The 24261-nt window shown below is 48.3% G+C and overlaps 1 protein-coding gene across 1 annotated transcript in view; it reads right to left on the bottom strand.

Annotated features, from left to right (window-relative positions):
* Positions 1–24261, bottom strand: part of nbeal2 (neurobeachin-like 2) — a 333597-nt gene that overhangs the window by 196250 nt on the left and 113086 nt on the right. Inside the window, exons 2-3 of the mRNA XM_038808910.1 lie at positions 12098–12192; positions 4342–4503 (exon numbers count right to left, since the gene is read on the bottom strand). Coding sequence (XP_038664838.1) covers positions 4342–4503; positions 12098–12192 — 257 coding nt within the window. The remainder of the gene's footprint in view (positions 1–4341; positions 4504–12097; positions 12193–24261) is intronic.

Below are 24261 nucleotides of genomic sequence, written 5' to 3'. Positions count from 1 at the left end.
AAACTGTGGCCTTTCACGCCAGAAAAACTGGTATGAAAGGGCCACATATTCCTAGCCCTGCAGGGGACTCGCAGTCAACCATCGTAAAACTAACAGCGCTTGCTGCAGGTACGGGCCCCCGCACTTCCGGGTCAGAGGCCGTGCACGCGCACGGCGGTGCCTCCAGCGGCCGCACCGTGCTCCATGGCTGACTCAGACCGCGGAGCTGGACAATAAAAGTAGAGCCCCCAATAGGCCGTGTGCCCAACCCGGACTGCCCTCCCAAAATTACCCTGGTCCCATATAAGGCCCCCCCTGCCCTCTGATCGGCCCGCCCCCGACCATGGCAGCCGCGGACTGAGTCTGTAGCTGCCACGCTAGTATCCCGACCGGCAGGACCATGTTAGATCCACGCCGTCAGGGCTTCGGCTGGTCAGGGGCGGAGAATGGTGGGGCGGGCCTACAGCAATGTACTCTCGGAGTACGCCACTTTTCGGGGCCCGGAGAATCAGGGAACAGGAGCCAGTCTCGATTCCATGTGGGGAGATGGATTCTCCGCCCCAGCCGCGATTTCGGTGTTGGGGTGCGGAGAATCCAGCCCAAGGTATCCCGTCTGAATTATTCCGCATCCAACAGTCTGGCCAGCTTGGTATCCTCGAAGCATGGAGATGGTCTGTGCGGTGACATGGCTGCAAGCTGTCTGAGGTTTGCTCTGCGGGATTGGTTTAAATGCTGCTCTCCCTCGTTAGCGGGGAACTGTCGGGCGGGGTCCCACGAATCAGCCGCGGGGACAGAGGGAGGGAGGTGAGGTGGAACTTTCAGTTGCTGAAGCCCCACACTATGGAATTCTACCCATCTCCCTTCAACAGCCTCATTAAAACCATTTCCACCATACTTCAGTCATTGTCGTTTGTTGTCTTCCTTAAATAAGAGTAATACCTGCCAATTCCCGCTCGGTACCACACTTGGAATGAATTTGGTTTGATTGCGCCCTCCATTGATTGTCCACACTGTGACTTCTGACGTTTACTTCCACTACTGAAGCATTACCTGTCCCTGCCTTAAAACCACCATGAAAATCTTATCCATGTTCATCACCCCAGTCACATCCAAACTTTTTTTAAATAAATTTAGAGTACCCAATTCGTTTTTTCCAATTAAGGGGCAATTTAGTGTGGCCAATCCTCCTAACCTGCACATCTTTGGGGTCGTGGGGATGAAACCCATGCAAACACGGGGAGAATGTGCAAACTCCACACCGACAGTGACCCAGAGCCAGGATCGAAGCTGGGACCTCGGTGCTGTGAGGCAGCTGTGCTTACCACTGTGCCACAGTGCTGCCCTAGTCACATCCAAACATGACCCCTTGCCTCCTACCCTGCATAAAGTCGCAATTTCCCATTGTTTCTGTCTTTGTCTTCAGCAGTTCTCCATCCGTCCAAATTATTCTCCACATTTGTAATCCCTCATCCTACTGCAACCTTTTCCAGTTCTATGCCCCAGTAGACTCTTCTTATTTAGACCTCAAATGCCTACACCTACTCCTTCCCCAAGTCTACCAATGATGTAGTTGGGGAAAGGGAGGGAGGGAGGGAGGGAGGCAAAACTTTCAGTTGCTGAAGCCCCACACTATGGAATTCTACCCATCTCCCTTCAACAGCCTCATCAAAACCATTTCCACCATACTTCAGTCATTGTCGTTTGTTGTCTTCCTTAAATAAGAGTAATTTTAGCCTAAGCTGCCCAGCACAAAACTTCAGGATCAGATCAGACCTCCACATTTGACTTCATTGAACAATCCTTGGTTAATGAAACAGCCCCTGCCGCCCTACGGCAGGGCCTAGACAATGTCCAGCACAGGGTTGACAACCATTTTGGTTCTGGTCACCACTGATCAGAAGCTGAACTAAACCAGTTATGGCTACGAGCAGTTCAGAAGCTGGGTACTACGTGATGAATGGTTCAACTCCTGATCGCTGAAAGCCTCGCCATTATCTACAAGGCTTAAAGCAGAGCAATTTGCTCCATCAGTGCCCCTATTACTGAACTCCTTATGCATCCCTCCACCATTGATGCACTATAGCTGCACTATGTACAAACTACAGGGTGCATCAAGCCTACCATGAGAGCATGACATCTAGCACCATGAAGGATGAAAACCAGGTTGATGATGCACTGCAGAACTCACATTACATAACATCAACGGCACTCCTTTACCCTCTGACACCTACTGTCTAAAATGACAAGAGCTACAAGATCAAGGAAACACCATTACTCCAAGCCACATACTGTCCTAACTTAGACATATACTGACAATTTCACATTATCATTAGAGTCTCTATATATTGGACTGAAGCACCATGATCACAAAGATCTCAGTGTTTTTAAGGAGAACACTAACTGACACCTTTTTCAGGGCAATCAGGGTAGGCAATAAATATCAACCTTACCAGCAGCCACTACAACCCAAAAACAAACAAAGATAGAGATAACACAATTAATTTCAGTGCCCTTTGATGAAGCTAAACTCTGGTTGTTATCCAGGGAATCTGATTAACAGACTGTTGAATAAGGAAAGGATTGACCTTTGCTCTATTGCTTTGCAACACTCATAGGTTTTTAATTATAAATGTATTTTATTGGGTTTTTGTACTCTCATAGGTTTAACATATGGCCATTTTAACAAGGCATTAGAGGGCTGCCAATGACCATGATTTCTTACATTAACACCCTCAGAATAAAAATGGGGAACACAAGGAAATAACTGACACTGATCACATTTAGTATGGACTAGGTTTTTGGGTAATTATCTTTCTGCATTGCCCAGTGCTGTGACTGAAGCCCAACTTTAATAAGCTATTGGGAGGTCTTGCGGTGTAGTGGATGGCATCCCTGCCTCTGAGCCAGAAGCACCAGGTGGGCAATTGTCCCAAATGGAGCCCAAGTGTTCCCGCCGTCATGAACGCCATCGCGATTCACGACGGCGCAAAACGGGCATGGGGACAACCGATTCCAGTCCCCACAGCTGGCCAGTACGGCACTGGAGCAGTTCATGCTGTTCCAGCCTCCCTTCCCGGTGCCAAATGGGCGGCGTGCTAACCCGCGCATGCACAGTTGGGCCGCGCCAACCTGCGCATGCGCGGGGGACTCAACATGGCGTCGGTGTTCAGGGTCCGGCCGCGCAGGAAAGTAGGCCCGGGGGGGGGGAAAGTAGGCCCGGGGGGGGGGGGGGGGGGGGGGGGGGGGGGGGGAGGCTGACCCGCCGATTGGTGGGCTCCGATTGCGGGCCAGACCCCATCGGAGGCGCTCCCCGGGAACGGAGCCCCCCTCCCCACCCACCCAGACAATTTGCGCAGAGTTCCCACCGGCTGTGACCAGGGGTGAACGGCGCCGGCGGGAATCTGGAGTATTGGAGCGGCTGCTCGGCCCATCCGGGCTGGAGAAACGGCGGCCCCGCCGATTCCAGCAGCTCGTAGCCAGCGCCATGTAAAACGCACCGGCGCAAATGGCGCCGATTCTCCGCACCTCGGAGAATCGCGCGCTGGTGTCGGGGCGTCGTGGCGCGGTTGCGGTGATTCTCCGGCCTGGCGGGGGCTCGGAGAATTGCCCCTCAGGTTCACGTTCCACCCAGGAAGGTGTGTTCAAAATGCGGTCAACCTGCAATTCCTTCCAAACATGCCAAAGGCTGGCAGTAAGAGCGGGAGACACTGCTGGTCAGCCAGATTTGATGTGGAGTGGCTCCTCGTCAATCTACAAGCCCCTGGCGACAGACTAGTACTGGGAATTACAAACTTTGGAAACAGACAAAAGTTAATTGGAATCAATAAGCTGACGCCTCCCAAACTATGGTGCTGTTTCCCTTTCTCACGCCATCCATTGTGCGATGACTACAAGCTCAAGAACTCAATATATCATTATCCAGTCAACACCTACTTTGCAGTAACATCGTCAAAAATCAATTAAACGAGTCATTTATTTCATCATTAGTTGTGTGTGATTTAGCTGTGCTCACATTAAGCCTGTTTAAATGACATGACAAGACATAATTTACTTTTAGGGAGAACTCCCTCTATTTAATTTCCTCATGTGCTAATCCCCACAGGCTTTTCAATAGACCCAAGGCCGACAACAGCTCTTTCCTTGACTCCCCCAAACTCTGCTACTGGGACAGTTGCAGCAGACACAGCGTGACTTGCCCTTCAAATATTTGTGCAAGAATATTTTGTTCAGAGTTTCATCTTCGTCGCTGGTAGGCCTGACAGAATCTTTTCCCAATTTCCAAATCTTTTGGCCAAGAAAGAAATTAAACATAAAATCTGAAAATGTAATAGTAAGAAAGAAAATAATGAGGATAGTTTGCACCTGCAGATAATAATGAGAAACTTTATCAGGAGGAGCGCTTGTCCAAGGCCAGCCTCGGCCTCCTCGATGGATAATCTCTGTACACATTGATTCAGTTGCTGGCTGAGAACTTGAAGCACATTGCCTGGCAACAGTGGAATCTCTGCAGCCATCTCTTCAGGTCTGGAACAAGAACACACAGCGGATTGAAACCATGGTAACAAAATGTTAATCAGATCAGGCCTTGACCCAGCAAGAATCAAAAACATTTATGTCCCAGCCCCCTCACTTCTGTGGATCAAAATTTAATAACATATTTACTTTATCATTTTTAAAAAATAGTTCAGAGAAAAAGGATGAGCAGAAACGTCCTACAGTTTCTCAATCATTTTTTATCCTGTGACACAACAGCACCCTAATGTTATGCTCTTGATCTCAATCATGCTACTTTGTGACGATGGCAAGTACAGGTCAGACATTTCCTCAAAATATCCAAATGCCTGGCCAAAGGGCCTGTCAAGCCATCTCGGGTCCCTCAGGCCCAGTTCTAACTTAACATTTTTTAATTGCCATGAAGGTAAGCGTTACTCCTCTGAGCCAGAAGGCTGGGGGTTCAAGTCACACTCGAGAGACTTGAACAGAAAAATATAACCTGACACTCCATGCAGTCCCAGGGAGTGATGCTCTCCTGGAAGAGCTGTCTTTTGGATGAGACATTAAGCAAGATCCTGTCTGCTCTCTCATGGCACAATTTTGATGACCAGCAGGGGAGTTCTCTTTGCTGTCCTGGCTTATCCCGTATTCAACAGCATTAAAAACACATGGCCAGATCAAGATCACGGGTGTGTTCTACTGGCTGCGTCCCGCCAGAATCGGGAAGGGATGTGGCTGGTAGATCCCAGGAGAGGCTTATTCCGGCATCCCCGATGGTCATTATGCCTCGGGACGTCTGGTTAGATCTCACGACCTGGATCTCGCCCACAATGAGCGGGATCCAGACTTGCAGAGATAATCGAGGTTAACAGCCCACCTAATCCTGCTAATGCCGGATTGAAAAGCCACCCATCATCTACCAGCCTTGTCGAAGAGACCCCATCCAGGTGCCGTTTAGCACTGATCCCCACTAATGGGGACCAGGTGGAATGGCACTTGGGGAGGGTCTCGGTAGATGATTGGGAACACCTAAGTGATTGGCCTCTGGCCAGGTTGGCAGTGCCACTTGTGCCTCCCTGGCGCAGCCAAGGTATCCAAGTGGCACTGCTCAACTGGCAGGGGAATTACCAGTTTGCCAGGCTGGAGGTGAGGTAAGAGGTGGGGTGCGGAGGGGGGGGGGGGGGGGGGGGGGGGGGGGGGGTGTCCAGGGTCCCGGAGGGGGGAGTCAGTGATCCAGAGTTCCACAGTGCAGGAAATGGCTCTAAGTGAGGCCGTGGGGGACCCGAAACAGGAACAAAGTGTCGTTACATACTGCCAGGAAAGACCCCACTAATCCCGCCCAGAACCAATTCTGGTTTTTTTTTCATTAAATCATGCCCCACATCACTATTTGTGTGAGCTTGCTGTGTAAAAATTGGTTGTTTCTTTTCCTACATTAAAATAGTGACTATACTTCTAAAGTTCTTTGTTGACTATGAAGTGCTTTGTAGCAGCCAGAGGTCATAAAAGGCACAGGACGAGATTCTCCATTCTGGATTCTAGGTGCTCCCGTCAGTGGAGAAACTGGAGTTGTTCCCATTGGCACTAGGAATGACCCAATGTGCCATTCAATCGCACTTGGAAAAATCGCTTGACAAAATTGCCTTTTCTGTGCCAGTCTGTCCAGTGGAGCCGTTCCAGAACTGAGAGGGGCGGGACCTCTCTGACAGGCCCTGTAGCACTGAGATGGGACAGCCCCACCTGAAATAGCTGCTGCAGCTCCCCCTTTCCCCCCCCCCGGATTACTGGCAGGGCACGACCCCCCCTCAGAACCTCTCCCCCCACCCCCCAAGCCCCTCATTCAGAATACTAATAATCTTTATTGTCACAAGTAGGCTTACATTAACACTGCAATGAAATTACTGTGAAAAGCCCCTAATCACCACATTCCGGCTCCTGTTCGGGTACACTGAGGGAGAATTCAGAATGTCCAATTCACCTAAGCTCCCCCCACCCCCATCAGTCCCCAACCCCTGACCTCACCCTCCACCCCTGTCAGCCCCATTCAGAGCCACCCACTCAATCCCCCCCCTTCAGGCCCCACCCTTCGTCAGTGCCAACCTGGCACCTTGCAGTCTGAGGGGTGGCAAGGTGGTGAGTACCCTCCTCAACAGTTGCCACCAGGGTGCTGAGAGGGGGGGTGCTTCATGAGAGGTGGGAGTCAGGGGGGCTTGTGCTGGGCTGGAATAGCTCAAAATGGGGGTCTTCCTTGAGATGGGGCTCCTTTGGCAGCTCGCCCCATCAGCAGCCATTAAAAGGGATGGCACGGTGGCACAGTGATTAACACTGATGCCTCACAGAGCCTGGGACTTGGGTTTGATTCCCGGCTTGGGTCACTGTCTGTGTGGAATCTGTACGCTCTCTCTGTGTCTGTGTTCGATTTCTCCGGGTGCTCCGGTTTTCTCCCACAGTACAAAGATGTGCAGGTTAGGTGGATTGGCCATGATAAATTGCCCTTAGTGTCCAAAAAGGTGAGGTGGGGTTACTGGGTTACGGGGATATGGTGGAGGTGTGTGCTTAAGTAGGGTGCTCTTTCCAACGGCTGGTGAAGACTCGATGGGCCGAATGGCCTCCTTCTGCACTGTAAATTCTATGATTCTCACAGCGCCAGGGTTGGATAGAATGCTGGTTAGCAGACAGGAAGCAAAAAGTTGGAATAAATGGGTCTTTTTCTAATTGGCAGGCAGTGACTAGTGGGATACTGCTGGGATCTGTGCTGGGACCCCAACTGTTCATATTATAGATTAATGATTTGGACGAAGGTACTGAATGTATTGGGCAGGATTCTCCGCCCCGCCACATTTCTGCCCCAACCGGCCAGCGGGATTCTCCGTTACGCTAGCCGGTCAATAGGGTTTCCCATTGTGGGGCAGCCCCTCGCCGTCGGGAAACCTCCGGGTGCCGGCTCAACAGAGAATCACCCCGGTGGAGAATTCCGGCCATTATCTCCAGATTTGCAGGCGATACAAAGTTGTGCGGGAGGGTGAGCTGTGATGAGGATGCGGAGACGCTTCAGCAGGATTTGGACAGGCTGAGTGAGTGGGAACATGCATGGCAGATAAATGTAAGGTTATCTGTTTCAGTAGCTAAAATAGGAAGGCAGATTATTATTTGATGGGTGTAAATTGCGAGAGGTGGATCCTCAGCGAAACCTTGATGTCCTCATGCATCAGTCGCTGAAAATAAGCACACAGGTAGAGCAGGCAGTAAAGAAGGCAAATGTTACGTTGGTCTTCATTGCGAGAGGATTTGAGTATAGGAATAGAGATGCTTTACTGCAATTGTCTCGGGCATGGATGAGGCCACACCTGGGGTATTGTTTGCAGTTTTGGTGTAAATAACTGAGGAAGGATGTTTTTGCTATGGTAACAAAGGTTTACCAGGCTGATTCCTGGGATGGTGGAACTGTCATATGAGGAGAGACTAAGTCGGTTATGATTATACTCATTGGAGTGTAGAAGAGTGAGAGGGGATCTCATAGAAACTTATAAAATACTAATAAGATTTGACAGGGTAGATTCAGAAAGAATGTTCCCAATCGTGGGGGGAGTCCAGAACTAGGGATCATAGTTTGAGGATAAGGGGTAAACCTTTTAAGACTGAGGTGAGGAGATATTTCTTCACCCAGAGAGTGGTGAATCTGTGGAATTTGCTACCACAGACAGTAGTTGAGGCAAAAAACATTGTTTCATTCCATTGAATCATTGAATCATAGAATTTACAGTGCAGAAGGAGGCCATTCGGCCCATCACATCTGCACCGGCTCTTGGAAAGAGAACCCTACCCAAGCCCACACCTCCACCCTATCCCCATAACCCAGTAACCCCACCTAACACTAAGGACAATTTGGACACGAAGGGCAATTTAGCATGGCCAATCCACCTAACCTGCACATCTTTGGACTGTGGGAGGAAACCGGAGCACCCGGAGGAAACCCACGCACACACAGGGAGAACGTGCAGACTCCGCACAGACAGTGACCCAAGCCGGGAATCGCACCTGGGACCCTGGAGCTGTGAAGCAATTGTGCTAACCACTATGATACCGTGCTGAAGGAATTAGATATAGTTCTTGGGGCTAAAGGGATCAAGGGACTTGGGGGGGGGGGGGGGCAGGATCAGGGTAACTTGATGATTAACCATGATCATAATGAATGGCAGAGCAGGTTCAAAGGGCTTCTATTTTCTATGTTTCTATGATGCGGGTTCAATTCCGGCCTTGGGTGACTGTCCGTGTGAAGTTCGCAATTTCTTTCCGTGTCTGAGTGGGTTTCCTCCAGGTGTCCGGTTTCCTCCCACAGTCCAAAGATGTGCAGGTTAGGTTGACTGGCCATGCTAAATTGTATGTTTGCAAACGAGTGAATGCTAATTTGGAAGGACATTTCCTACTGTGGGTGATGAGAAAAATGGGAATGCACTTTTGCAAAAACAAAGGGAAATAGCTTTGGGGGCTGCCCCTTCACTTCCTTGGAAGCACTTTAGAACAAAGAGGCAAACCTTTAAACTTGGCTTACTGACAGGCTTTTTAAAGGGTCTCGGGGTACAGAAGGGATCACTTTTACTTTGTGACTAAAGCTTAGGTGGGGTTACAGGGATAAGGCGGGGAAGTGGGCCGAGGTAGGGTGCCCTTTTAGAGTGTTGGCGCGGGCTCGTTGGGCTGAATGGCCTCCTTCTGCACTGTAGGGATTCTATGAAACCCATTAAACAGTCACTGAGTATGTAAAAAGTAAAGTTTTCCCTTCACGAAGTGAAAGTGATCCCTTCTGTACCCCGAGACCCTTTAAAAAGTCTGTCAGTAAGCCAAGTTTAAAGGTTTGTCTCTTTGTTCTAAAGTGCCTCCAAGGAAGTGAAGGGACAGCCCCCAAAGTTGTTTCCCTTTGTTTTTGCAAAAGTGCATTCCCATTTTCCTCATCACCCACAGTAGGAAATGTCCTTCCAAATTAGCACTCTCTCTTTTGCAAACATACTGCAGCTTAGTTTCAATTTTGTTTTTTCATTCTTAAATACCGTGTCACAGGCATTGCAATGAATTCTAGCCAGAGTTACTAATGGGCCTGCCTATTGCGAGCATACAGACAGTCTGGGATCAGCCTGAGCAGGCTGGGTTGCTACCAGGAGACATGTCTGCACAGTAAATAACAGGGACCGGCACACTTCCTTCAGCCCTGGTATCTCACTTCGGCAGTAAAACACAAGGCTGACAATGTGATGGAGTATGTCTATCCTCTTTCCCTCTCCCCACTGCAAAGCACATATACAAAAAACTCCTTCACACTGTCCTTAATCAACTCCTCATGCCTGTAACACGCCTCATGGTATCAGTGCAAATTTGCTTGACTCGGTCATGTTGACAATCTGCAGCTCCAAAGTTGCAGTGCAACAGTTGTGGTTAAACTGCAGACACATCCATTCAGGAATACTTTGTCCTGCTGAGAATTTTATATTTTTATTTTATTCGTTCAGGGTACGTGGGCATCACAGGCTGGGCCAGCATTTTTTGCCCCTCCCTCGGGGAGGCGGTAGCACAGTGATATTGTCACTGGACTCATAATCCAGAGACCCAGGATAATGATTTGGGAACCCCGGTTTGAATCCCGCCCACGGCAGGTCATCGGAGTAAAACTCAATAAAAAGATATCTGGAATTAAAAAGTCTAATGATGGCCATGAAACCATTGTTGATTGTCAGGAAAACCCATCAGGTTCAGTAATGTCCTTTCGGGAAGGAAATCTGCCATCCTTACCTGATCTGGCCTACATGGGACTTCTGGCTTCCAGCAATGTGGTTGACTTTTAACTGGCCCTCAAGGGCAATTAGCAATGGGCAATAAATGCTGGCACAGCCAACGACACCCACGTCCTGTGAACAATTTTTTTTTTTTAATTGCCTTTGAGGGGCAGTTAAGAGTCAACCACATTGCTGTAGATCTGGAGTCACATGTAGGCCAGACCAGGTAAGGACAGCAGATTTCCTTCCCTAAAGGACATTAGTGAATCAGATGGGATTTTACCACAATCGACAATGATTTCACGGTCATCATTAGACTTTTAATTCCAGATCTTTATTGAATTCTAATTTCACCATCTGCAGTGGCGGGATTTGAACCCAGGTCCCCAGAGCAATACTCTGGGTCTCTGGTTTTACTGGTTCAGTGACAATACTGTACCATTATGCCACTATCTCCCCAAACAGTGGGTAATAGGCATCTATGGTTAAGAATAATGAAACCATTTCCTGTACAGGAGTTGGCTAAGAAATGCAATAAGATGAACTGTACGTCACTGCAAAATGTGTAAGCATCAACATCCTGGGATTCCGGCAAATTAGATGTCAAATTATTAGTTTTCTGCAAAACGTGCGTCTCAGTAAAGCTTCATAGACAGAATTTCCAAAACTGCAATCTAGTGAATTTGCTTTGAGGTGTTCCCTCTAGCAAGACCATAATCATAATAAATGTAGGTAAATGTGACGTTTATGAGCAATTGATTCAGATGGAAAAAAAAATGGGTGTGCCATGGAATTGTTTGTCTCATTGAAGTGTGCCATGTGACTGAAAGGGTTGTGAACTGCTGGGGAGAGCCAGGGGAGGCAGTGGCATAGTGGCATTGTCGCTAGACCGGGGTCGAATCCCACAAGGGCAGATGGTTTAATTTGAATTCAATAAAAAAAAATCTGGAATTAAAAGAGATGACCACGACCATAAGAGATGACCATAAAATCATTGTCGATCTCATAAAAACCCATCTGTTTCACTAATGTCCTTTAGGGAAGGAAATCTGCCGTCCTTACCTGTTCTGGCCTACATGTGACTCCAGATGCACAGCAATGTGGTTGACTCTAAAATGGGAATTCTGTCGATGAAGCTCTAAAATGTGGATGGACAATAAATACTGGCCCAGCCAGCGATGTCAACATCCCATTAAGGAATAAAAAAAACACCCTCTTCTTTACAGCAACTTTTCCTCTCTTTCTGTTCTCTATTTTATCAATGCCACTGCAGCCAGTTCTCTTTTGAGCATTTCTCTGTTGTTCCTTCTAATCAGTCAGTGCTTGGATCATTCATCTGAGTCAGAAGGTTGTGGGTTCAAGCGCCAATTCATAAATCTGAATACGTAATCTAGGTTTACACTTCATTTTGATTTATCCATCTTTGATACCATTGCACGACAAAAAACGATCTATCTCAGTCTTGAGCCCTCTAATTGACCCAGCACCCACAGCTTGTTGATTTTCACTACCATTTTTATGCAAAACATGCTTCTCAGTTTCACTCCTGAATGGGCCAAGCTCTAAGATTCTGCCCAGTTGCTCCGTATCTTCCCCCCCACTGGAATTAGCTCCTCTGTATTCAACCCTTTTGAATCCACCTATCATTCTGAACACCCTTATTATATCACCCTTCAACCTTCCAAACACAAATGAATACGAGCCATGACTTAATGATCATCTGTTGATGTCCTGGCCTATCATTACCACCGCAAAGCACTGAGGAATGGAAAATCAATCATAAACTAATAAAAAGGAGTGCAAGAGGTTTCTGAACAGTAGACTAGATGGGCCAAAGATATTTTATTCATTGAACTCACCTTCGCTGCAGTGGTTCATAGGAGCTGACGTCAATAATTCGTTCAAAGGAGAGGACAAAAGCTTCAAGCCATTGCTGCAGGTAGTGGGGATCCTTCTGTAAAGAAAGCACAAGAACTAAGTGAATTTCACCATCTCCTCAGGACCTGAATTCTTGCTCAGGTTTTCTTGTAGGCCTCACACAAAGAACAGACTGGGTAACAAGGTCAGGTTTTCTTCCCTTAAGGACATTGGGTTTTTACGACAATCTAACATCTTCATAGTGACTTCAACTATGGCACCAGGTTTTAATTTCCAGATTTTTAACAAAAGTTAATACAAGTTATCAAACTGCCATTGTGCGATTATAGACTGACATTATTTAGATTATCAATGCAGGCCTCTGAACTACTAGTCCAGTAACACAACCACTATAGTACTGTGCCCCTGAGAACATCATGGGTCGACCTTGCTGTTCTCTTCACTGGAACTGAATGATGCTACCATCATTCTGTGAGAAAGCCAAGTGCAGTCTGTGCAGTCTAACCCCACCCACTGAACCGGACTTCAAATTTCTCAGGCGATATAACCCAGAATTCTGTTTGGGTTGTTTATTATCACCTCAGGCTGGTTGATAAACAGGTTTAACTTTGCTTTAATCTTGGGTGGGGACCAATTCATTCACATTTAGCACCTGCCTACCCAAACTGACTTTTTGTTGCTGATCCATTTGGCATGTTACTGCTGAGAGATTGCTAAATACTTTGTTTTTGCCTTTTAAAATGGGTGAGGTCTTGTCATCATGCTGTATGAATTCATTACAATCCTTTCAAACACTTGTGCTTTCTATGACCTTGTCAAAAAAATCATGGGCGTGATTCTGTGGGGCGGGCAACTCCGGCGTGAAGGAGCGGCGTGAACCACTCCGGCGTCGGGCTGCCCCGAAGATGCGGAATCCTACGCACCTTCAGGGGCTAGGCCGGCGCCGGAGTGGTTTGCACCGCAACGGTCGGTGGGGAAGGGGCTTGGCGCCACGCCAACCGGCGCCGAAGGGCCTCCGCCGGCCACCACAAATTGCCGCATGCGCGGGAGCGCCAGCGTGTGCTGGCGTCATCCCAGCGCATACGCAGGGGGGGTTCATCTCCATGTTGGCCATCGCGGAGGACCACAGCGACTGACGCGGAAGAGTAGAGTGCCCCCATGGCACAGGCCCGCCCATGAATAGGTGGGCCCCGTTCGCGGGCCAGGCCACTGTGGGGGGCACCTCCCAGGGCCAGACTCCCCCCCCCCACCGAGGACCCCGGAGGCCGCCCGCGCAGCCAGGTCACGGTGTAATGGTGTAATGTACGCTGGAGGGACTGGCCGAAAACGGGCAGCCACTCAGCCCATCACGGGCCGGAGAATCGCCGGGAGGGGCGCTGCCAGCTGCCACCGAATGGTGCAGCACGATTCCCGCCCCCACCAAATCCCCGGCATCGGAGAATTGGGTGGCCGGCGCGGGCGGGATTCACGCTGCCCCCTTCCGATTCTCCGACCCGGCGGGGGGGTCGGAGAATCCCACCCAAGATTACAAATTCTTACAGGTATTAAGATTTGAAGACTTTAGAAATTACAAGTGAATCAAATCCAGCCTAAACGACCAATCTAATTCAGCTTCCACTATTCTGGAAATTGCATGATACAATGATCATAGAATCATAGAAGTTACAGTGCAGGAGGCCATTCGGCCCATTAAGTCAACACCAGCCCTTCGAAAGAGCACCCTACTTAAGCCCAGGCTTCCACCCTATCCCCATAACCCAGCAACCCAACCTAACTAAGGGGCAATTTAGCATGGCCAATCCACCTAACCTGCACATCTTTGGACTGTGGGAGGAAATCGGAGTAGCTGGAGGAAACCCACGCAGACACGAGGAGAAAGTGCAAACTCCCCACTGACAGTCAGCCGAGGCCGGAATTGAGCCTGGGACCCTGGAGCCTTGAGGCAGCAGTGCCAACCGCTGTGCCACCGCTATCATAGTAACCATAAGAACATAAGAAATAGAGGCAGGTGACGGCTGTACAGTCTGTCAAGCTGGTCTGTCATTCAAACAATCATTACTCATCTTCGACAACTCCACCTTCCCACCCGCTCCCCATATCCCTTGGTTCCCTGACAGACCAAAAACCTGACTATCTCAGCCTTAAACATATTCAATAATGAACACTGGAGTAATTGATTTCTATCAGCTTGTCTATAATTAGATACATATATGAGGCATGTTAAAACCAATGGTTCAAAGCAATGTAAACCAGCCATAGCATTATTGTAAAGGGGGTTCTGACTGGAGTCGGGTGATTGCAAAACCTGGAAGTAAAGTCAAGAGGTCAGCTTCTCTCATTTGTACCTAATGGGGCCAATGAAGATATGAAATTTGGAGCAGCCAGGCGCTGTCTAAGATGGATCACAAAGAGCAAAGGCATAATTCATTTGTAATGATGCCTCCTTTTAATTATTGCTTGGTGCAGTCAGGAGCAGGAGGGATATAGCTTTACCAACAATGGGCGGAAGCAATAAACCTGTTGTTGTCACCAATGTGACATGATTGGAAGTGGTTGAGATAGTGAGCAGCAGAACCATTGAAACCGAGCTTTGGATGTAATGCAGGAAGTAATGATCTAACTCGGTCAAGAAAATGAGGATCTTTCTTGATTCACTGACAACACGTTATGCAAATCTTCCTACCTTCGGCCTGACTTTGCCAAGCGTACTGCATTGTATCACTCTTCACACTCAGTTAAATTTCAACAGCACCCAGCCTTCACTTTCTCTACATTTTCTCCCCTCCCCATGTATCCATCAACAACTGCCACTCACTCGTCCTTACATAGAACATAGAACATAGAACAGTACAGCACAGAACAGGCCCTTCGGCCCTCAATGTTGTGCCGAGCCATGATCACCCTACTCAAACCCACGTATCCACCCTATACCCGTAACCCAACCTTACTTTTTAGGACACTACGGGCAATTTAGCATGGCCAATCCACCTAACCCGCACATCTTTGGACTGTGGGAGGAAACCGGAGCACCCGGAGGAAACCCACGCACACACGGGGAGGACGTGCAGACTCCGCACAGACAGTGACCCAGCCGGGAATCGAACCTGGGACCCTGGAGCTGTAAAGCATTTATGCTAACCACCATGCTACCGTGCTGCCCCTTAGCGCACTCAGGGTGAATAAGCGACCTTCACTAATTCACAGTGTGATATTCTTTGTCCCTTTTTGGAGATCTCAAAACACAAGGGAGAATTTGGAGATTCCCTGCCACACATTGGGCTGCATTCTTCCAACCCGCCCTCCGCAAGAGCGCCACGTATGAGTCGCGGACAATGGAGAAGTCCATTGAACATAGAACAATAGAATCCCTACTGTGCAGAAGGAAGCCATTCAGCCCATCAAGTCTGCACCGACCATCTGAAAGAGCCCTCGAACTAGTCTTACTCCCCACCCTATCCCTGTAACCCCATAATCTATCTAATCTTTGGACTCAAAGAGACAATTTAGCATGGCCAATCCACCTAATCTGCACATCTTTGGACGAACATAATAAAATGCATCTATCTGATAGTTACCCTCCACCAATGTACTGCACTCAGGGTGAATAAGTGACCTTCACTAATTCACAGTGTGATATTCTTTGTCCCTTTTTGGAGATCTCAAAACACAAGGGAGAATTTGGAGATTCCCTGCCACACATTGGGCTGGATTCTTCCACCCCGCCCTCCGCAAGAGCGCCACGTATGAGTCGCGGACAATGGAGAAGTCCATTGACTCTCCGGTCGCCAGGCGGAATCAGCCGGAGAATCCGGCCCATTGTGCAGCTAACAGATGCCAGGGAAGGTGCCGTGGAAATAAGTGACACATCTGTGTCACCCTCAACTGGAGACAGACAGGGAACTTGTAGAAGGCTGCTGGCAGAATTAAATGCATCTCTGACACACATGCTGATTTAATTGCATTCATGACACTGTGTTGTCCCTCACTCCCTCTGGGGGCCTCCCGGAATCTGGCACATCATAATTGAAGGTTCTTTTGTTTTTGTGCCTCCGTAGATAGTTCAGGCAGTTCCCTATTTGCCCCCCCTTCACCAACACTCCAACTCCCTCCCCACCACCCTCCTTTCCCCTCTCTCCCCAGCATCCCCCTTCCTTTCCCTTCTGTTGGTACAGAGGCGAGGGTATCTGGTCTCTCCAGCACAATGTTTAGTGCTTTTACCATTTGCTTTTTGTAGAAACGTGTCGTGAACTGTTGTAATAATCAGAGTATCCACCCCCCCCCCCTCCCCCCACACATTGGTACTGAGGGGAGGGTGCCCTGTTTCTCCAACACAAAATTAGTGTTTGTACCATTTGGTCTTGTATATATTTTTTATTGTTTTAATGAAAGGGTATGACTGAAATATAAGACGATTAAGTATGGTGATTTTAAAGAGCGTTACTTTGCCATGACTAATTCATAGTTTTTGCCTTCAAAGGCCTTCATGAATAGAACAAATGTCAATAGAGGTGCATGATAATGATTTCTCAGAGGACCTCTTTACTTCCAAGATTGCATCACCACCAGATGCACAGCCATGTATCAGCGTAAATATTCCCACTTCAGTGCAGTTACTTAATTGTTCATCTGGTGATTCACAATTTACCACAATATAGGAGCAGTTGTTGGTAGCAGAACAGCTGCGGACAATCGGTGTAATTGGGGCCCAATGCTCTTGAAGTTATGCTCAGTTGGACACAGCTACCTACAACAGAATTCGGCAAGAGCTGGAGAATGTGATTGGGAGCGGCTGTTTGAGGGTAATTACGTTTCTCTGAGCCCCACGCTGGGCGGGCGGGCGGGCGGGCGAATCGCCGCAACCACACCACGACGCGCGCACGCGCGCGATTCTCCGAGGTGCGGAGAATCGGCGCCATTTGCGCCGGTGCGACGCCGGCCGCAGGCATCGGCGGAGCAGCCGATTCTCCAGCCCGGATGGGCAGAGCAGCAGCTCCAATACTCCAGAGTCCCGCCGGCGCCCTTCACCCCAGGTCGCTGCCGGCGGGAACTCTGCGGGAACGGTCGGGGGCGGCCCGTGATCGGAGCCCACCAATCGGCAGGCCGGCCTCTCTCCTCCCCCCCCCCCCCCCCCCCCCCCCCCCCAGGCCTACTTCCTGGCGCGGCGGCGCCCGAACAACGACCCAATGTTGGTCGGGGCCAGCGTGCAAAAGAAGTCCCCCGCGCATGCGCAGGTTGGCTCGGCGTGACAGGGGAAATTGTGAGACTAGTCAAAAGAAAAAGGAAGCATACATAAGGTCTATGCAACTAAAAACAGACAAAGCTTTTGAAGAATGCAGGGAAAGTAGGAACTAACCCAAATGGGGAGTTAGGAGGGCTAAAAGAGGCCATGAAATGTAATTAGCAAGAAGGGTCAAGGAAAATTCCAAGGCTTTTTATACATATATCAGGAGCAAGAGGGTAGCTAGGGAAAGACTAGGACCACTCAAGCATAAAGGAGGGAAGTTATGCGTGGAGTCAGAGGAAGTGGGTGAGGTCCTTAATGAGTACTTTGCATAGGTATTCACCAAGGTGACGGATGTTGAGGTTAGGGATGAGTGCATGAATACTCCAGGACATGTCAGCATAATGAAGGAGGAAGTGTTGGATATTTTAAAATGTATTAAGGTAGACAGGTTCCCTGTGACATGTGGGATATATCCATTTACAGTGGGAGACAAGAGAGGAAATAGCTGGGGCCTTAACGGCTATCTTTGCATCACCTTTGACTACAGGCGAGGTTCCAGAGGTCTAGAGAATAACTAATGATGTCTCTTTGTTTAAGAAAGGAAATGGGGATAATCCAGGTAATTATAGGCCAGTGAGCCTGACGTCAGTGTTGGGGAACCTGTTGGAGAAGATACTGAGGGACGGGATTTATTCACATTTTGAAGCGAATGGACCTGCTAGTGACAGGCAACATGGTTTTGTATGGGGAAGGCCATGTCTTATCAACATGATAAGAGCTTTTTAAGAAGGACAAAATTAATTAATGAGGGAAAGGCTGTGGATGCCATCTATATAGACTTTAATGAGGCGTTTGGCAAATCCCTCATGGTAGACTAGTACAAAAGTAAAGTCGCATGGGATTCAGGGTGTGCTAGCTAGATGAATAAAGGACTGGCTTGGCAACAGGAGACAGAGAGTAACAGTGGAAGAGGTTTTTCAGAATGGAGATCTGTAACTAGTGGCGTTTCACAGGGATCAGTGCTGGGACCACGGTTTTTATAAATGATCTGGAGGAAGATGTAGATGGTCTGATTAGCAAGTTTGCAGATGCATGAAGATAGGTGGAGTTTCAGATCGTGAAGGGGACTGTCAGAGAATATAGCAGAATATAGACAGATTGGTGAGCCATGCAGAGAAATGGCAGGTGGGGCGGCACGGTGGCGCAGTGGTTAGCACTGCTGCCTACATTTCTGAGGACCCTGGATTGATCCCAGTGCCGGGTCACTGTCTGTGTGGAGTTTGCACATTCTCCCCGGGTCTGCATGGGTTTTACCCCCAGAATCCAAAGATGTGCAGGTTAGGTGGAATGACATTGCTAAATTGCCCCTTAACTGGGAAAAATAATTGGGTACTCTAAACTCATTTAAAAAAAGAGAAATGGCAGGTGGAGTTCAATCCGGAGAAATGTGAGGTAATGCATTTTGGAAGATCAAATTCAGGTGTGAATTATACAGTAAATGGCAGAACCCTTCGGAACCTTGACATAGAGGGATCTGGGGGTTCAGGTCCATAGTTCCATGAAAGTGGCAATGCAGGTGGATAACTTGGTCAAGAAGGCATACGGCATGCTTGCCTTCATCGGCCAGGACATTGAGTACAAGAGTTACCAGGTCATGTTACAGTTATATAAAACTTTAGTTCGGCCACATTTGGAATATTCTGGTCACCACACTGGAGCGAGTGCAAAGAAGGTTTACCAGGATGTTGCCTAGTCTGGAGGGTGTTAGCTATGAGAAGAGGTTGAATAAACTCGGATTGTTTTTGTTGGAAAGACGGAGGCTGAGGAGAGACCTGATTGAGGTCTACACAATTATGAGAGGTATAGACAGGGTGGATAGTCAGATGCTTTGTCCCGGGTGGAAGACTCAATTACAAGGGGGCACAGGTTCAAGGTGAGAGGAGGAAAGTTTAGGGGAGATATGCGGGGAAAGTTTTTCACACAGAGGATGGTGGATGCTGAAATGTGTTGCCAGTGGAGGTGGTGGAGGCAGGCACGATAGCAACGTTTAAGATGTATCTTGATGGACACATGAACGGGCGGGGAATGGAGGGACACAGATCGTTTGGGCAATATGTAATAGGTCTAAATGAGGAATCTGGATCGGCACAGGCTTGGTGGGCCAATGGGCCTGTTCCCAGGCTGTAATGTTCTTTGGTTTTTATTTTTTAGATGTTGAACTCCTGGGGCCATAATTACAGAGGAGAACAATAGACTCACATCAGCATCTATATGGGTTACTGACAGGTGCACCACACACACTATCCTCAATAGTGGACAGGATGGCGGGGTCCAACTCAAACAAAAGAGCATTGTGAAACTGCCTGCATTAAAGAGAGTGGTTGATTCCATGGAGCTTCATGCCCTACTGTCAAAAAAGTCTATATAAGGCAAATACAAAGCTGTGGCATGTGTATCTTTTATCATAAATAAGATGACAGTTGCATTACACAGGGCCTTACTGACCTTTTCTTCACTGAACTGTTCCCCAGAACAGTAGCAGAAGTGATGTAGAGGGCTGGCTAGGAGATGAGGGATAATACTATGAGAGTAGAGGTTGACTCAAAGTGCTCCAACTTCTCACCTGTTGCCTCTCCCTATCCCACTGCATAAACCCCCCCTCTTGAATCGGTGTCCAACATGCTGGCTGGTCTCCTGATGGCAGAATCCGCCTCCACACAGCTGCAGATGCAGCAACCTTGAAGTAGGCTGTAGACCAAAAGCCTCTTGACAGTCAGGGAAGGGACTTGAATGACCTGCCTCGACTTTTTGTTTCAGGTGCACAGATGGGGTAGAAAGCACAAGTTAAAGGAAATGTAATTAACCAAAAGCATGTGCATGGAAGCTTGACAAAATGTTATGTGGTTAAGCTTCCTTTTTTTGAAAACATCTCACATAATTTATTGATTAGCATCACTTTTACATCCTGCCCATTATTGTGTCTGAGCGGTAATTCACCCTTTCATTTCTTTCACGACGAATGTCAAATTGTGACAAGATCCATTTGACAAAATGGGCAAGGGGTTATGCAGGGTTAGAGGGCTGTTTTAAGAAGGGATTGAGGGGCAATGGAGTGGCTGATGCTACTTCTTTCATTCATTCTGTTTTCTAGTTGGAACAATCCACATCTGTGGGGGTATCTCCGGCATCCCAGGCAGCAGCTGGTCTTGCAAAGTATGCCTCATCTTCACATTCCTCCCCTGCTTCTTCCATGATTTCCTCATCAGAAGGTGACTGGTCAACGCCATTGTCATCCCCATCTGTCGGCCTCTCTGCTGCACAATGTTGTGCAGGATGCAGCATGCGACTATGATTTGGCAAGTAACAAAGTCACCTCCAGGACTATCAAAGCACCTGAAGCACAACTTTCTGGCTTGCTTGATAACACACCTAATGGTCATGTGGCTCTCACTGGGGGCAGAGAGTGAGAGGGTGTACCCCTTATCTCCTATGAGCTAACGTTTAAGCCTGGTTCCTGGAATAAAATGGTCTGGAATGTTTAATTGCCACAGCATGAAAGCATTGTGAAAGCACCCAGGAAATCTGGTGCAGAACTACATGAACTACTGGTGCAGAACAAAATGAACAACAGCTGCCTAATGAAAAAAGACTTGCATTTATATAGTGCATTTCATGACCACCAGACTAACTCAAAACACCTTACGGTTAATTAAGTACTTTTTGCAGTGTAGTCCTTGAACTGAGTGGCTTGCTAGGCCATGCAGGGAGCAGGTACAATTCAACCACATTGCTGTGGCTCTGGATCACCTGTAGACCAGACCACATAAGAATATCAGATTTCCTTCCCTAAAGAACATTAGTGAACCAGACGGATGTTACTTCAATTGCTGATGGCTTTACTACAATTGCTGAGCTTAGCTTTCAATTCCAGATTTTAATAATTCAATTTAAATTCCACCAGCAGGATTTGAGACATGGGCGCAATTCAACTAATTGGGAACAAAGTCCCATGGAACAACGCCGAGAAACACATGGCTATACAAGGCAACTTATATGGTATAAGGGGCCTCAGTGGGGAACGCATGGCTGAGGCCACACACAGCCCCATTTTGTACACTGGGGTGTTCTGCTCTCATGCCCCTTGTGACCCCTGACCCTTCCCAGCCTGAACGCAGTATGGGAGGGTCGCTGCTCCCCAACCCCCCGCATTCCCCCAACACCCATGCAGGGCATGCCGGCCCAATCACAAAGATGCACAAAATGCCAGCTTGGCACTTTGGTAGCACCAACCTGGCACCCTGGCAATGCCTATGTTAACTGGCAGTGCCACCTGGCGTCAAGCCGGCCCCCAGGGATTCTCCAACCCGACGGGGGGGGGCCGGAGAATCCCGCCCGTGGATGCTGCAGTGGAAGATCTGGGGATTCTCCCCTAACTGGCAGGCGGGCCGTACCAGCGCCAAAGAGCGGCATAAACCACTTCGGCGTCGGGCTGCCCGGAATTTGCGGAATCCTCCGCACTTCCGGGGGCTAGACCGCCGCTGGAATGGTTGGCGCCACGCCAACCGGCGCCGAAGGGCCTCCGCTGGCCGGTGGGAGTTGGTGCAGCGCGGGAGCACCAGCGTGTTCTGCCGCATGCACAGGGGGTGTTCCCTGCGCAGGGGGTTTCTGCTCCATGCCGGCCATGGCGAAGCTTTACAGAGGCTGGCGCGGAGGGAACGTGTGCCCCCACGGCACAGGTTCGCCCACAGATTGGTGGGCCCTGGTCGTGGGCCAGGCCACCGGGGGCCGGATCCTCCCGCATCCCTCTGAGGACTCTGCAGGCCGTCCTCAAAGCCAGGTCCCGCCGGTATGGACCTTGTCTAATCCACGCCAGCCGAAAATGGGCGACCGCTCGGCCCACCGGGGCCCAGAGAATCGCCCGCCAAAAACTGCTGCTGGAGAATTCAGCAGCCGACGTCCGAGCGGCGGGGTGGGATTCAAGCTGCCCCCCAGGGATTCTCCAACCTGACGGGAGCGGGGGGGGGGGGGGGCTCAGAGAATCCCGCCCCATATCTTTTGAGAAATATTTCCGCTGATGGCACCTTCATTGGAAATGTCTTTGTGATGGACATGAAATAGATCAGAAGCTCAGCTTGGGGTCAAATTGGATGCAGATGTTACAATGAGTCTGGTATGTAAGAGAAGGCGACTTCGCAGGCATTTAATGGGACAGTGAAACTTAAACACAAAACAGTACTTTTAGGTACACAAGGGCAGCAGGGTTTAGGGTTGCGAGGGGCATTTTTAGCACAGAGATCGGGAAGTTCCGGATGGTCAAAAGCTGGAAGAATTTGTCAAGAAGACTGAGACCAGAGAAGTTTACGAAACAGTCGAATGTTGTAATGGGAAGACCTCCTGGCTTGATGGGGATGCAGGAACATTTTCATCTGAAACAGTCTACTTACTGTTGATCATTCATAGAATCATAGAATTTACAGTGCAGAAAGAGACCATTCGGCCTATCGAGTCTGCACCTGCCCTTGGAAAGAGCACCTTACCTCGGCCCACGCCTGCGCCCTATCCCCGTAACCCCATCTAACCGTTTTTTTGGACACTAAGGGCAATTTATCATGGCCAATCCACCTAAACTGTACATCTTTGGACTGTGGGAGGAAACCGGAGCACCCGGAGGAAACCCACGCAGACACGGGGAGAATGTACAGACTCCGCACAAATAGTGACCCAAGCCAGGAATGGAAACTGAGAATCTGGAGCTGTGAAGCAACTGTGCTAACCACTGTGTCGTCCAGGAACTAATCAGGAAATGTGAAAATTATAAAGACAGCTAACTGTGTACCGGAATTCATTTAGAGGGAACTAAAATAGGAGTCAAACAAAAAAGAAATCTAACCTCAACAACGACTGAAGTAGGACTTGACCTCACAACCTTCTGACTCACAAGATGAACGTGCTACCACTGAATCACAGCTTATTTAACAGAGAAGAACATGATCCAAGTCTTTAAAAACCAGTCAGAATGGATATGTAAACATAAGGAGATTTCTAACTCACACTGCCATCACACTTTTGAAGCTTGAAGGACAAAAGGCAAAGAACTTGTACTAAACTTTTATAAATCACTGGTTAAAACCCATCTAGAGTATTGTGACCAATACTTTTCGAGCAACATACTTTGGAAAGGACGTCAAGGCCTTCAAAAGGGTGCAAAGGAGATGTTCCAGAAGGACACCCAAGATTAACGGAGCAACTAGAGAAGCTCGAATTGTTATCCTTTAAGCAGAGAAGGGTAAAGGAAGATTTAATAGAGGCACTCAACATTTTAAAGGCATTAAAGACACAGAAACAGCTGTAAGAATTTTTTTTTCAAACTGGATTAGTTAATAGTGAAATTAAAAGGCCAGATGAGGACGTGTGGAACTGACTCCCAAATAAAGAGAAAAAAATACATTTTTATGTGATGCCTTCTATTATCACAGATGTCATAAAACACTTTACAACCACTAAAGTACATTTGAAATGTAGTCACAGCTGTTATGCAGGAAACACAGCAATCAATTTGCGCACAGTAAGACATGACCTCAGTTTACATCTAATCTGAATGGTGGATAAGGCAACTAATATTCTATTGATTAGCTTATTTTTTTTAAAATGGTGATGAATGGTTAATATGACATTCTTACGTCATATTGTCGTCATTCTAATAAGACAGTATTGGACAAACAATTACTGCTCGCTTTATTATGGTTCAAAACAGTCACAGAATCAGCAGTTTATAATATGTACCCAGCACCTGACTCATTCCAATCTGGACCTAACTAATTACCGAACTGCAGGATATGCAAACAAATAGATCAGTACAATATCTGTAAAAAATTACCTTTGAAATTATCAGCCTTTGATCAGTAGTTTCTCTTTTACTTG

Source organism: Scyliorhinus canicula, chromosome 10 (assembly GCF_902713615.1).
Source record: "Scyliorhinus canicula chromosome 10, sScyCan1.1, whole genome shotgun sequence".
In the NCBI taxonomy this organism is placed as follows: Eukaryota; Metazoa; Chordata; class Chondrichthyes; order Carcharhiniformes; family Scyliorhinidae; genus Scyliorhinus; species Scyliorhinus canicula.
This window is presented reverse-complemented; position numbering and strand designations above follow the sequence as displayed.